Below are 14,279 nucleotides of genomic sequence, written 5' to 3'. Positions count from 1 at the left end.
TCCCGGACACACACACACACACACACACACACACACACACACACACACACATTCAGCTTTATATATTAGATATATATGTATATATGTATATGTGTATATATATTAGTACCAGTCCTAGAGAAACAGTACCTGTCTTTGAGGAATAGTATAAATCCTAAAGGGTTAGTACCAGTTCTGGAGAATCGGTACAAGTCCCGGAGGGCTACTATCAACCCTAGAGAGCTAGCTCCAGTTCCAAAAGACTAGAACCAGTCATGGAGGCTTATTTCCAGTTCTACAGGGCTATACCATACAGTAAAGTCAGCTTACAATGCATGGATATCCTCTGAATCTAATACAGTCCAAAATATAGATAAAATAGAAGATCTCGCAATGAAGGATTTTCCGGCAAAACATCACTTTTATTCCATTTTGTAGTAGAAAAGTAACAACACGAGTCGATAGTCACCATCATCTTTTGATAATTAAACCTTAGTTATGGCTGAGTCCAGTCCTACAGGGTTAATACCAGCACAGGAGGGACAGTGACGCTCCCGGATTCCTCATACCATCATTGATTAGATAAGTCTCTCCTAAATGTCACACGCTCCTCTATAGCAGATGCCAGTGATCTGAATGGTTGAAGTGTGGGAATCTCTTGTCACCAGGCTCCTCTGGGGAGTGTCATTACTGCTCCTTCTTGCTTGATATCATGGTCTGGACCTAAAAACCAAAAGATGAAACTTTATGCTCCTGGAAGTAAACACAATATCTATTCTTGTGCTGCTTACACACAATGTGTAATATGTAACATCGGTGACTTCTCTAGTAACACCCTACACTATTCCAAATCAAAGAGAAAAATCCCTGTGTCATGATCCACCCCTGCAGACCCTACAATAAACAAAGAACAGCCAAGAAAAAATACATGTGCCCCGCCCCTGCAGATCCTGCACCAATCAAAGAACACCAAAGACAAAAACCCTGTGTTATGTTCTGTTCCTGCCCCTATATACAAGAATACAACTACTATAGTAATGCCCCCTATGTACAAGAATATAACTACTATAATACTGCCCCTATGTACAAGAACATAACTACTATAATACTGCCCCTATGTACAAGAATATAACTACTATAATACTGCCCCCTATATACAAGAATATAACTACTATAATACTGCTCCTATGTACAAGAATATAACTACTATAGTACTGCCCCCTATGTACAAGAATATAACTACTATAATACTGCCCCTATGTACAAGAACATAACTACTATTATACTGCCCCTATGTACAAGAATATAACTACTATAATACTGCCCCCTATATACAAGAATATAACTACTATAATACTGCCCCTATGTACAAGAATATAACTACTATAATACTGCCCCTATGTACAAGAATATAACTACTATAATACTGCCCCTATGTACAAGAATATAACTACTATAATACTTCCCCTATGTACAAGAATATACAGTGCCTACAAGTAGTATTCAACCCCCTGCAGATTTAGCAGGTTTGATAAGATGCAAATAAGTTAGAGCCTGCAAACTTTAAACAAGAGCAGGATTTATTTATTAACAGATGCATAAATCTTACAAACCAACAAGTTATGTTGCTCAGTTAAATTTTAATAAATTTTCAACATAAAAGTGTGGGTCAATTATTATTCAACCCCTAGGTTTAATATTTTGTGGAATAACCCTTGTTTGCAATTACAGCTAATAATCGTCTTTTATAAGACCTGATCAGGCCGGCACAGGTCTCTGGAGTTATCTTGGCCCACTCCTCCATGCAGATCTTCTCCAAGTTATCTAGGTTCTTTGGGTGTCTCATGTGGACTTTAATCTTGAGCTCCATCCACAAGTTTTCAATTGGGTTAAGGTCAGGAGACTGACTAGGCCACTGCAACACCTTGATTTTTTCCCTCTTGAACCAGGCCTTGGTTTTCTTGGCTGTGTGCTTTGGGTCGTTGTCTTGTTGGAAGATGAAATGACGACCCATCTTAAGATCCTTGATGGAGGAGCGGAGGTTCTTGGCCAAAATCTCCAGGTAGGCCGTGCTATCCATCTTCCCATGGATGCGGACCAGATGGCCAGGCCCCTTGGCTGAGAAACAGCCCCCCAGCATGATGCTGCCACCACCATGCTTGACTGTAGGGATGGTATTCTTGGGGTCGTATGCAGTGCCATCCAGTCTCCAAACGTCACGTGTGTGGTTGGTACCAAAGATCTCGATCTTGGTCTCATCAGACCAGAGAACCTTGAACCAGTCTGTCTCAGAGTCCTCCAAGTGATCATGAGCAAACTATAGACGAGCCTTGACATGATGCTTTGAAAGTAAAGGTACCTTACGGGCTCGTCTGGAACGGAGACCATAGCGGTGGAGTATGTTACTTATGGTATTGACTGAAACCAATGTCCCCACTGCCATGAGATCTTCCCGGAGCTCCTTCCTTGTTGTCCTTGGGTTAGCCTTGACTCTTCGGACAAGCCTGGCCTCGGCACGGGTGGAAACTTTCAAAGGCTGTCCAGGCCGTGGAAGGCTAACAGTAGTTCCATAAGCCTTCCACTTCCGGATGATGCTCCCAACAGTGGAGACAGGTAGGCCCAACTCCTTGGAAAGGGTTTTGTACCCCTTGCCAGCCTTGTGACCCTCCACGATCTTGTCTCTGATGGCCTTGGAATGCTCCTTTGTCTTTCCCATGTTGACCAAGTATGAGTGCTGTTCACAAGTTTGGGGAGGGTCTTAATTAGTCAGAAAAGGCTGGAAAAAGAGATAATTAATCCAAACATGTGAAGCTCATTGTTCTTTGTGCCTGAAATACTTCTTAATACTTTAGGGGAACCAAACATAATTCTGGTGGTTTGAGGGGTTGAATAATAAATGACCCTCTGAATAAACTTTTCACAATTTAAAAAAAAAATAAAAAAAGAAATAACATTCTTTTTTGCTGCATTTCACACTTCCAGGCTGATCTACAGTCCAAATGTCACAATGCCAAGTTATTCCGAATGTGTAAACCTGCTAAATCTGCAGGGGGTTGAATACTACTTGTAGGCACTGTAACTACTATAATACTGCACCTATGTACAAGAATACATATAATATACGTATGTATATTATAACTGTAGTGTAGGGACCCCCCCTTATAGAGATTTGCCGTGACGGGGCAGGGGGGCTCAAATCATTGATCAATTAATTGCCAAAAATCTCATTGAATTGTTACAGTAGGAATGAATTTGTGAATATTACACTTTACTTTTTCATTGTTGCATGCCACTCATAAGCAGTGCTGGCTCCCCTCCATTTTATGTACAAGAATATAACTACTATAATACTGCCCCCTATGTACAAGAATATAACTACTATAATACTGCCCCCTATGTACAAGAATATAACTACTATAATACTGCCTCTATATAGAAGAATATACAGTTAGGTCCATACATATTTGGCCAGTGACACAATTTTGGCGAGTTGGGCTCTGCATGCCACCACATTGGATTTGAAATGAAACCTCTACAACAGAATTCAAGTGCAGATTGTAACGTTTAATTTGAAGGTTTGAACAAAAATATCTGATAGAAATTGTAGGAATTGTCACATTTCTTTACAAACACTCCACATTTTAGGAGGTCAAAAGTAATTGGACAAATAAACCAAACCCAAACAAAAATTTTTATTTTCAATATTTTGTTGCGAATCCTTTGGAGGCAATCACTGCCTTAAGTCTGGAACCCATGGACATCACCAAACGCTGGGTTTCCTCCTTCTTAATGCTTTGCCAGGCCTTTACAGCCGCAGCCTTCAGGTCTTGCTTGTTTGTGGGTCTTTCCGTCTTAAGTCTGGATTTGAGCAAGTGAAATGCATGCTCAATTGGGTTAAGATCTGGTGATTGACTTGGCCATTGCAGAATGTTCCACTTTTTTGCACTCATGAACTCCTGGGTAGCTTTGGCTGTATGCTTGGGGTCATTGTCCATCTGTACTATGAAGCGCCGTTCGATCAACTTTGCGGCATTTGGCTGAATCTGGGCTGAAAGTATATCCCGGTACACTTCAGAATTCATCCGGCTACTCTTGTCTGCTGTTATGTCATCAATAAACACAAGTGACCCAGTGCCATTGAAAGCCATGCATGCCCATGCCATCACGTTGCCTCCACCATGTTTTACAGAGGATGTGGTGTGCCTTGGATCATGTGCCGTTCCCTTTCTTCTCCAAACTTTTTTCTTCCCATCATTCTGGTACAGGTTGATCTTTGTCTCATCTGTCCATAGAATACTTTTCCAGAACTGAGCTGGCTTCATGAGGTGTTTTTCAGCAAATGTAACTCTGGCCTGTCTATTTTTGGAATTGATGAATGGTTTGCATCTAGATGTGAACCCTTTGTATTTACTTTCATGGAGTCTTCTCTTTACTGGTGACTTAGAGACAGATACACCTACTTCACTGAGAGTGTTCTGGACTTCAGTTGATGTTGTGAACGGGTTCTTCTTCACCAAAGAAAGTATGCGGCGATCATCCACCACTGTTGTCATCCGTGGACGCCCAGGCCTTTTTGAGTTCCCAAGCTCACCAGTCAATTCCTTTTTTCTCAGAATGTACCCGACTGTTGATTTTGCTACTCCAAGCATGTCTGTTATCTCTCTGATGGATTTTTTCTTTTTTTTTCAGCCTTAGGATGTTCTGCTTCACCTCAATTGAGAGTTCCTTACACCGCATGTTGTCTGGTCACAGCAACAGCTTCCAAATGCAAAACCACACACCTGTAATCAACCCCAGACCTTTTAACTACTTCATTGATTACAGGTTAACGAGGGAGACGCCTTCAGAGTTAATTGCAGCCCTTAGAGTCCCTTGTCCAATTACTTTTGGTCCCTTGAAAAAGAGGAGGCTATGCATTACAGAGCTATGATTCCTAAACCCTTTCTCCGATTTGGATGTGAAAACTCTCATATTGCAGCTGGGAGTGTGCACTTTCAGCCCATATTATATATATAATTGTATTTCTGAACATGTTTTTGTAAACAGCTAAAATAACAAAACTTGTGTCACTGTCCAAATATTTCTGGACCTAACTGTAACTACTATAATACTGCCCCTATGTACAAGAATATAACTACTATAATACTGCCCATATACAAGAATATAACTACTATAATACTGCCCATATACAAGACTATAACTACTATAATACTGCCCATATACAAGAATATAACTACTATAATACTGCCCCCTATGTACAAGAATATAACTACTATAATACTGCCCCTATGTACAAGAATATAACTACTATAACACTGCCCCCTATGAACAAGAATATAACTACTATAATACTGCCCCCTATGTACAAGAATATAACTACTATAATACTGCTCCTATGTACAAGAATATAACTACTATAATACTGCCCCTATGTACAAGAATATAACTACTATAATACTGCCCCTATGTACAAGAATATAACTACTATAATACTGCCCCCAAGCTGTGAGGTTGTGTTGAGCAGTTCTCCTGATGTCTGGAGCAAGCCCAGGGCGGGGCCCCCCTGGGCGGGGAAGCTCCCCAGGCAAGGCCCAGGCTTCCCGGCCTACACTGGGACACGGCTCCCAGGCCTCTTCTATTGAGAATACCACCCCCAGAGTGTGGGGCCCCTGGTGCAGGACATGGACTCTGTGCTGGAGAGTATGGGGCCCCTGGTGCAGGACATGGACTCTGTGCTGGAGAGTATGGGGCCCCTGGTGCAGGACATGGACTCTGTGCTGGAGAGTATGGGGCCCCTGGTGCAGGACATTGACTCTGTGCTGGAGAGTATGGGGCCCCTGGTGCAGGACATGGACTCTGTGCTGGAGAGTATGGGGCCCCTGGTGCAGGACATGGACTCTGTGCAGTAGAGTATGGGGCCCCTGGTGCAGGACATGGACTCTGTGCTGGAGAGTATGGGGCCCCTGGTGCAGGACATGGACTCTGTGCTGGAGAGTGTGGGGCAGGACATGGACTCTGTGCTGGAGAGTATGGGGACCCTGGTGGAGGACATGGACTCTGTGCTGGAGAGTATGGGGCCCCTGGTGCAGGACATGGACTCTGTGCTGGAGAGTATGGGGCCCCTGGTGCAGGACATGGACTCTGTGCTGGAGAGTATGGGGCCCCTGGTGCAGGACATGGACTCTGTGCTGGAGAGTATGGGGCCTCTGGTGCAGGACATGGACTCTGTGCTGGAGAGTATGGGGCCCCTGGTGCAGGACATGGACTCTGTGCTGGAGAGTATGGGGCCCCTGGTGCAGGACATGGACTCTGTGCTGGAGAGTATGGGGCCCCTGGTGCAGGACATTGACTCTGTGCTGGAGAGTATGGGGCCTCTGGTGCAGGACATGGACTCTGTGCTGGAGTTTATGGGGCCCCTGGTGCAGGACATGGACTCTGTGCTGGAGAGTATGGGGCCCCTGGTGCAGGACATGGACTCTGTGCTGGAGAGTATGGGGCCCCTGGTGCAGGACATGGACTCTGTGCTGGAGAGTATGGGGCCCCTGGTGCAGGACATTGACTCTGTGCTGGAGAGTATGGGGCCTCTGGTGCAGGACATGGACTCTGTGCTGGAGAGTATGGGGCCCCTGGTGCAGGACATGGACTCTGTGCAGTAGAGTATGGGGCCCCTGGTGCAGGACATGGACTCTGTGCTGGAGAGTATGGGGCCCCTGGTGCAGGACATGGACTCTGTGCTGGAGAGTGTGGGGCAGGACATGGACTCTGTGCTGGAGAGTATGGGGCCCCTGGTGGAGGACATGGACTCTGTGCTGGAGAGTATGGGGCCCCTGGTGCAGGACATGGACTCTGTGCTGGAGAGTATGGGGCCCCTGGTGCAGGACATGGACTCTGTGCTGGAGAGTATGGGGCCCCTGGTGCAGGACATGGACTCTGTGCTGGAGAGTATGGGGCCTCTGGTGCAGGACATGGACTCTGTGCTGGAGAGTATGGGGCCCCTGGTGCAGGACATGGACTCTGTGCTGGAGAGTATGGGGCCTCTGGTGCAGGACATGGACTCTGTGCTGGAGAGTATGGGGCCCCTGGTGCAGGACATTGACTCTGTGCTGGAGAGTATGGGGCCCCTGAAGGAGACCTATATGACCCAGGAATGTTTGGCCTCCCATACGCAGGACTGTGCTGTGGGGACCCCTGATGTGCAGTCAGAGGCCGCTCGGGATGAGACCCCCCAGCAGCAGACGCGACCGGTGATACAGGCGGCCAGATTCTGCTTTCAGGATGGGACACAACTGCAGCTACAGGAGTTTACACCTCAGACAGTGGAGACACTACAAGTCCCAGAGTGCCCCGCACAGGAGCAGGACCTTCCATGTGTGACTGTCTGTGCTGCTGAGGCCGGTGCACAGGCTGGGGGATGGCGTTGTTGTGCCTGTGGGGTCGGGGGCTGGAGGGGATTCACAGTCTGTGATGGACATTGCACATTGTGATGATGATGATGCTGCTCATGTTGATGTGCATGAGATATGTGACTTTCCCCCTTTGCTATCTAACCCGCAAGGTGTGCCAGCCCCCCCCTGCTACAGACCCTCGTCCTGTCCGTCAGCCCAGGGTGTCCCGGCATGTGCCCCCCAGGAATGCCTGGAGCCGCGGCGCCCCACCCTTCACCTCCGGCGCCCATTATACCGGCCAGACTTTCAAGCGTATAAATGAAGTGCGTTTTAAGTACATAGGTCCCAAGGAGGTTCTGCCGCAGCGCGGGTACGTGGTGAGGGAGCTGCTGTGCCGCCAGATGGGGTTTGTGCCGCGTGAGATCCTGGCGGTCTCTAATCTGCAGGACGGGCAGGGCTATGAGGTCAGTTTCAAGCTCATGTCTGCCCTGGACAGGTTCTGGGCCGATTACCCCAAGTTCAGGGACACCGAGGGCTGGAATAAGTTCTTGTTGGTCCCTATTTCCAGGCCAGATACTGTCACTGTGAATGTCACCTTCTGGAATGAGGCCGTTTCCCCACAGGACATCGAGGTGTGGCTCCGGAGACATTATTCTGTCTCTTCCTGTAGCAATGAGCCCAACCGCTCTAATTATCAGTTCCTTAGATAACTGTATGGTTTACTCACTCTACGGCTTCCACAGATAGTGTTAACTCAGCACAACGATGACTTGTAGAAAGACAAGGAGAAACGCTGTAGTTTTCTTCTAGAATCTTGTATTACGTACAAAGTAAATGCAGGTGAAAAGGAATAATCTGTACAGGGTTGCAGACATGTCTCATCAGCAATGGTTTCTCTAGACTAACTGAAGGAGAAGGGAGGAGCATTCTATACAGAAGCCAACTAAGGGAGGTACATAGGGACAAACTTCATACAGTCTAATCTACCTAGTAACAATAAAGGAATTTCCTGATAGGAGGAAAAGTATGCAATGCAAGAAATATATACAACAGGTTCTTCCCATTCATGGGACACAACACTCCCCGTCTGAAATCATATGATTTCACAAGTCCTTCTACGACGTAAGGAGTCGATCTTGTCCCTCGATGTCACGAAACCTGTAACGAGATAAGTGACAACACAAAAAATGCAACGTAGTGCACTGAATTCAAGTCCATGCTTTGTTGATGACGCATTGTCCTTGCGTAAAAAATGAAAAAGTAGAAAAATGTTAAACATGAATTCAAGTTCAACAAACCCGTCTTCAGATTGGGGAAGCCGCAAACATGCCAACTCTTCCTCCAACCCAATAATCCAACGGAAAAGTTTTAATCCAAAGGAAAAGTTCAAGGTTCAATTGGACACGGACAGTTGTGTCTCCGTACAGCAGGGGTAAGGAAAGGTACGCTCCCCGCCGTGGCAGTGTCCAACGACAAGTTAGTTCATGTAACGTCCTCCTTTGGTAAAAATAGCACGAGTTCGGTGACTGGACGAATCACACACATGTGCCAGCCGTGGCACGTTGAAGACTTGTAGTTGGTGAAACAGTGAGCAGTGTGAACAAGACAAGCTACGGCTCGTACCTCAGATGACCAACTTGAGAAGCGCTCGAAGCGATGAGGTCTCAACTTCTGTTCTGATGTCACTGAAGTGTAGCGAGCGGAGACGACCGGTCTAATTTCCTTGTCAGATTCTGGTCCCACCAGCTCGTACATGTTGCCGGCGTAGTTATCGCAGGTCTCCTCGTATAAGATACTTGGAGGTGTCAGCCACATGTTGTTGCCGAGTTTGGACGCAGCAGTGAGTCTCGTTCCTCGGTCAGCTGGGTTTTGTTCGGTGGGAATGTGGTGCCACTTTTCAGCATGATCTCTGTCGAGGATATTTTGCGTAATCTCGACAAAGCATTTCTCCATCTCTGGTTGTCTTTCCAAAGTGCGTTTTAGAGAGGAGGACCTTGCGGTTGCTTGTTGGGAGTTGTTTGGCAACCTTGGCCTTGGAGACCGAAAGGGTAATGGGGCTACCCAACTGTTAGAGTCATTTTGAGAGAACTCTTTATCCATAATCTTTATGAATTCTTTGTCTTCTCTCATCGAAGCCAATTTGTTGTCTTCATTTGTAGACTCGAACGCTGTTGACCCGAAGTCGTCATCCCAGAGATGATATGCGTCCGCGCAGTCGGGAGGCTGCTGTCGCCACCTGGTGTCGTTCAGCCTCTCTTTCACCCCGTAGTGATGCGGACATGGTTGAAAGTGAGTGCCGCGACCGTTTGGGAGGATGTGCGTCTTGTAGGAGGAGATGGCGTCGGGACTCTTCACTTTGCCTACGCAGACGTTTCCTATGATCACCCAGCCTAGGTCGTAGCGCTGAGCGAATGGCGCATCGTGTGGCCCGTTGATGTGTTGGCGTACTTTGTGTAGCCGGAGGATGTCCCTTCCAATCAGAATCAGGATTTTTGCACTATGATCAAGAGGTGGGATATTGCTGGCGATAGTTCTCAGGTGAGGGTGGTGAAGAGCTGCCTCTGGCGTTGGAATCTCTTCCCGGTTAGCCGGTATCTGGTTGCACTCGACGAGTGTCGGTATAGGTATCTCTACGGTATTTTCCAGAGATGTTACCACGAGACCACTGGCTCTTCTTCCGCAAGCTTCTGAGATGCCGCTGCAAGTACCTAGTGTGTAAGGGTAGGCAATTCCTTTTAAGTCGAACAAGTCGAAGAGTTCAGACCTGGCGAGTGACCTGTTGCTCTGGTCATCCAGGATGCTGTACACCTTCACGGCCCTTTCTGGGTGACCTTTGGGATATACCCTTACTAGGCATATTTTCGCACAAGACTTGTCCCAGAGATCTTCTCCGCAGACTGCGGTGCACGATGAGGATACTGTGAGGTGGTTTGCAGCTTGGCCTGTACTCTCCCTGCCATGACTTGTGGTAGGAGAAGGTGTAGGTGCAGGATCAGGCTGAGATAGGTGCAGCGCTTGTACGTGATCTGTGCTGTCACACTCCATGCACTTAATTGTAACCTTACAGTCCTTGGCAAGGTGTTCTGTAGAGGCACAACACCTGAAACATACCCCAAACCTTTTCAAGAGTTCCTTTCGTTCTTGAAAAGGTTTCTTCCTGAAGCCAATGCACTTCTTCAGAGGATGTGGCAGTTTGTGAATAGGACATTGGCGGTTTGGATTTTCCGCCTTTCCGCCTTCAGTGCCATTGTCTGGTGCTGATGGTGTAGGTGGTAGAACGTCGGTCTTCTTGACTGATACTGGGCCCCTACGTTTTCTGTCATTTTGATGAGGGCTCTCATATCCGGGAGCTGGTGAAGTGGAGCCGGTTGGTTCTCCACAGGTGAAGCTGGGGTCTGCCTTACGTTCCGCGATGCCGTTGATGAACTCGCAGAAGTAGGAGAATGGAGGGAAGGAGACTTGGTGCTCTTTTTTATAGTTTGTTCCTACCGTAGTCCACCTTTCCTGCACGTTGTAAGGTAACTTGGCGACTATGGGTTTCACCCCACGAGCGGTGTCCAGGTAGCTGAGGCCAGGTAGGTGTGTGTCTGTTTTGGCCAGCTGGAGCTCGGACAGCAGGTCGCTGAGTTCCTGGTACTTTGAAGCATCCTTGCTAGATATTTTGGGAAGGTCGTATAGTTGTTTCAGCAATGCATCTTCAATTGCTTCAGGACTGCCGAAGCCTTTCTCTAGCCTGTCCCATGCGGTTGCGAGACCAGTTGTTGGGTCGCTGATGTAGACGGATCTGAGTCTCTTGATTCTCTCAGTAGACCGTGGCCCTAGCCACCTGATTAGCAAGTCCAGCTCTTCAGCAGCTGTAATGCCGAGGTCACGCGTTGCGGTTTTGAAGGCACACTTCCACCCTCTGTAGTTTTCGGGCTGGTCGTCATACTTTGTGAGACCGGTGTTGGTGAGTTCTCGGCGGATCATGTACCTCGCAAAGTCGGACATGTCTGATCTTTCCGATAGTTGGGGCACATTTGCTGACTGCGTGATGCTGGTTGCGTTGTTCGTAGCTTCGTGGTTCGGGAACATGGGAAAGTACGGAGTGGCGTAGGCGTTTAGACCAGTGACCGCCGGTTTGGTGTGTACAGTCTCTGTTGTATGCGGGTCTGGAACTACACAGTTGTTGGGAGTGTAGCGCCTTGCCGGCATGTTAGGTTGCATGTAGACATGGGCATACGGAGGTTGCTGATGCGCAGGGTGTGGCTGTGCATTGAAATATGAAGCTGGTTCAGGCTTGAAAGTCTGAGGTGCATTGGACTGACCTGGAAGGCTGGAAGCTGTAGGTGGATCAGTGTCTTGAGGTTCTGGAGAAGTGTTAGCACTGACGGGAATGTTGATGGTAGTTGGCGGTTCGTCGGCTTGGCTCAGCACGTAATCTCTTGTACGCTTAAGTGAGTCTTCTGTGTTGAGATCACACAAACTGGCGCTGCCTTCTTGGCTCCCACCCAGAGCTTGCTCAAAGACTTTTAGCCTTGCCATGGCCGCCACATGTTCACATTCCTTCTGAAGGGCTTCAATTTCTGCTTCCTTGCGTGCAGATTCTGCTTTCATCTCTGCTTCTCTGTGTGCAGATTCTGCTTTCATCTCCGCTTCCTTGTGTGCAGATTCTGCTTTCATCTCTGCTTCCTTGCGTGCAGATTCTGCTTTAATCTCTGCTTCCTTGCGTGCAGATTCTGCTTTAATCTCTGCTTCCTTGCGTGCAGATTCTGCTTTCATCTCTGCTTCCTTGCGTGCAGATTCTGCTTTAATCTCTGCTTCCTTGCGTGCAGATTCTGCTTTCATCTCTGCTTCCTTGCGTGCAGATTCTGCTTTAATCTCTGCTTCCTTGCGTGCAGATTCTGCTTTAATCTCTGCTTCCTTGCGTGCAGATTCTGCTTTCATCTCCGCTTCCTTGCGTGCAGACTCTGCTTTCATCTCTGCTTCCTTGCGTGCAGATTCTGCTTTCATCTCCGCTTCCTTGCGTGCAGATTCTGTTTTCATCTCCGCTTCTCTCTGGGCGAAGATGGCATGTACTTTTGTTGTTTCTGCTTCAGCGCGCGCCTTTATGAGCTGCTCGCTGAGGGTTGAGTACCTTGATGAGCCTGATTTGAGTGAGTGCCTTGAGCTCTTAATGGACCTGGATTTGTAAGATGCCGCTCCTGACATTTGCGCAATTTTTGCTTCAGTCTCGCTCACAATGTCGCGCACGGTGCGGTTGTTACGGGGGGCTGTCTGATAATAACTTAAAGGAGTATCAGACAGTCAGGGTCCACCGTGCAAAGACTCTGCTGCAGACTATGGCAGAGTGCAATACCTCTGTTAACTCACAGAAGGATATAATAAGTAAGTAAAGCAATTCCTCCCTTACTTGGAGGGTGTGTGGAATGATCTCTGTTAATAATCACAGAGACAAAGGCAATGTGTGCGAAATGGCACCTACCTAGGTCCGCTCTTCTAGTGGTGCAAAAGAGACGAACAGCAGCGTAAGCCGCACAAAGCTCCTACCTGCGTTCGCTCCACTAGTGTGCGAGGACACGAACCACTAGATATGGCACCTGCCTAGGTCCGCTCTTCTAGTGGTGCAAAAGAGACGAACAGCAGCGTAAGCCGCACAAAGCTCCTACCTCTGTTCGCTCCCCTAGTGTGCGAGGATACGAACAACTGCCAGACGCAGTATAAGGAACGTTACCCTAGCGGCAACGTCCACCTACGAGTCGAATCACAAGGCCCAGCCAGACCATGTGCCTCAGGCACCTGCCTATGTCCGCTCCCCTAAGAGGTAAGGATACGGACAGCAGCCGAAGCTGTAAGGTATAAGAACGCTACCCTGCCGGTAGCGCTCACCTTGCATAGACAGAGGAATGCCTAGAGGAACGTGCACAGGGCGTCTACCCTCATGCATGAACCAAGAGGACTGAGCGCCATGCGGCGTGTGTCAGGGTCTTATATAGACTCTGTGCCTCATCCAAGATGGAGGACACCAGAGCCAATCGGCTGCCAGAACGACAAGAGTGACGTCATGCTGGCCTATCACCGAGCAAGGCGTCACAAGCACATGACCAGAGACCAATCGGCATAGAAGGTGTCAGAGACATGTGACCTCGTGTCAGCGATGATGTCACCCGCACATGTGCAATGGCTCCAAGATAGGACTTAGTCTCCAGCGCTCGCACATGTGCAGTAGCAAGAAATCTGGACTTAGTCTCCAGCGCTCGCACATGTGCAGTAGCAAGAAATCTGGACATAGTCTCCAGTGCTCGCAGCAACCGTAACAGTACCTCCCCCTCAAGGGCCCCCCTCCCGGCGACGCAGGTAATCAGCAACTAAGTCGGGAGCATGGACAGCCTCCTCAGGCTCCCAAGAGCGATGTTCCGGGCCGTAGCCCTCCCAATCTATCAAGAAGAACCTGCGCCCTCTAACCATCTTAGAACCAACTATGGCTCGTACCTCATAGCTAGAGCGAGAGGAATCAGAAGCAGGAGAGTGCACTTCACGAGCGTGAGGTAAAATTGCCGGCTTTAGCAGTGAAACATGGAATTTGTCATGGATCCTAAGATGGACGGGTAACTTCAATTGGTAGACTACAGGATTTACCTGTCGAAGAACCTCATAAGGACCCAGGAAGCGAGGAGCAAATTTGACAGAGCTCACTCTAAGTTTCACGTTTTTTGCAGAGAGCCACACAAAGTCCCCTGGAGAAAAGACAGGAGCCGGGCGACGAAACCGATCGGACACCGTCTTCATACGGTCCTTAGCTGCTTGGATTGACTCTTGAGTCCGATCCCAAACCTCTCTGGCATTAGTTGCCCAGTCGGCCACAAGAGGAGGAGGTGCAGCAGCGGGAAACGGTACCGGTACCCTAGGGTGTTGCCCATTATTGAGTACGAACGG

The 14,279-nt window shown here is 48.2% G+C and overlaps 1 protein-coding gene across 3 annotated transcripts in view; it reads right to left on the bottom strand.

The window, feature by feature from the left end:
• Window positions 1-390: 390 nt before the first annotated feature.
• TEX55 (testis expressed 55) overlaps window positions 391-14,279 on the bottom strand; it is a 117,117-nt gene continuing 103,228 nt past the window's right edge. For all 3 annotated transcript variants that reach the window (XM_075332829.1, XM_075332830.1, XM_075332831.1), the window contains one exon: window positions 391-702. In XM_075332829.1, coding sequence (XP_075188944.1) covers window positions 667-702 — 36 coding nt within the window. In that variant the 3' untranslated portion in view covers window positions 391-666. The remainder of the gene's footprint in view (window positions 703-14,279) is intronic.

Source organism: Anomaloglossus baeobatrachus, chromosome 2, assembly GCF_048569485.1.
Source record: "Anomaloglossus baeobatrachus isolate aAnoBae1 chromosome 2, aAnoBae1.hap1, whole genome shotgun sequence".
Taxonomy (NCBI): Eukaryota; Metazoa; Chordata; class Amphibia; order Anura; family Aromobatidae; genus Anomaloglossus; species Anomaloglossus baeobatrachus.
This window is presented reverse-complemented; position numbering and strand designations above follow the sequence as displayed.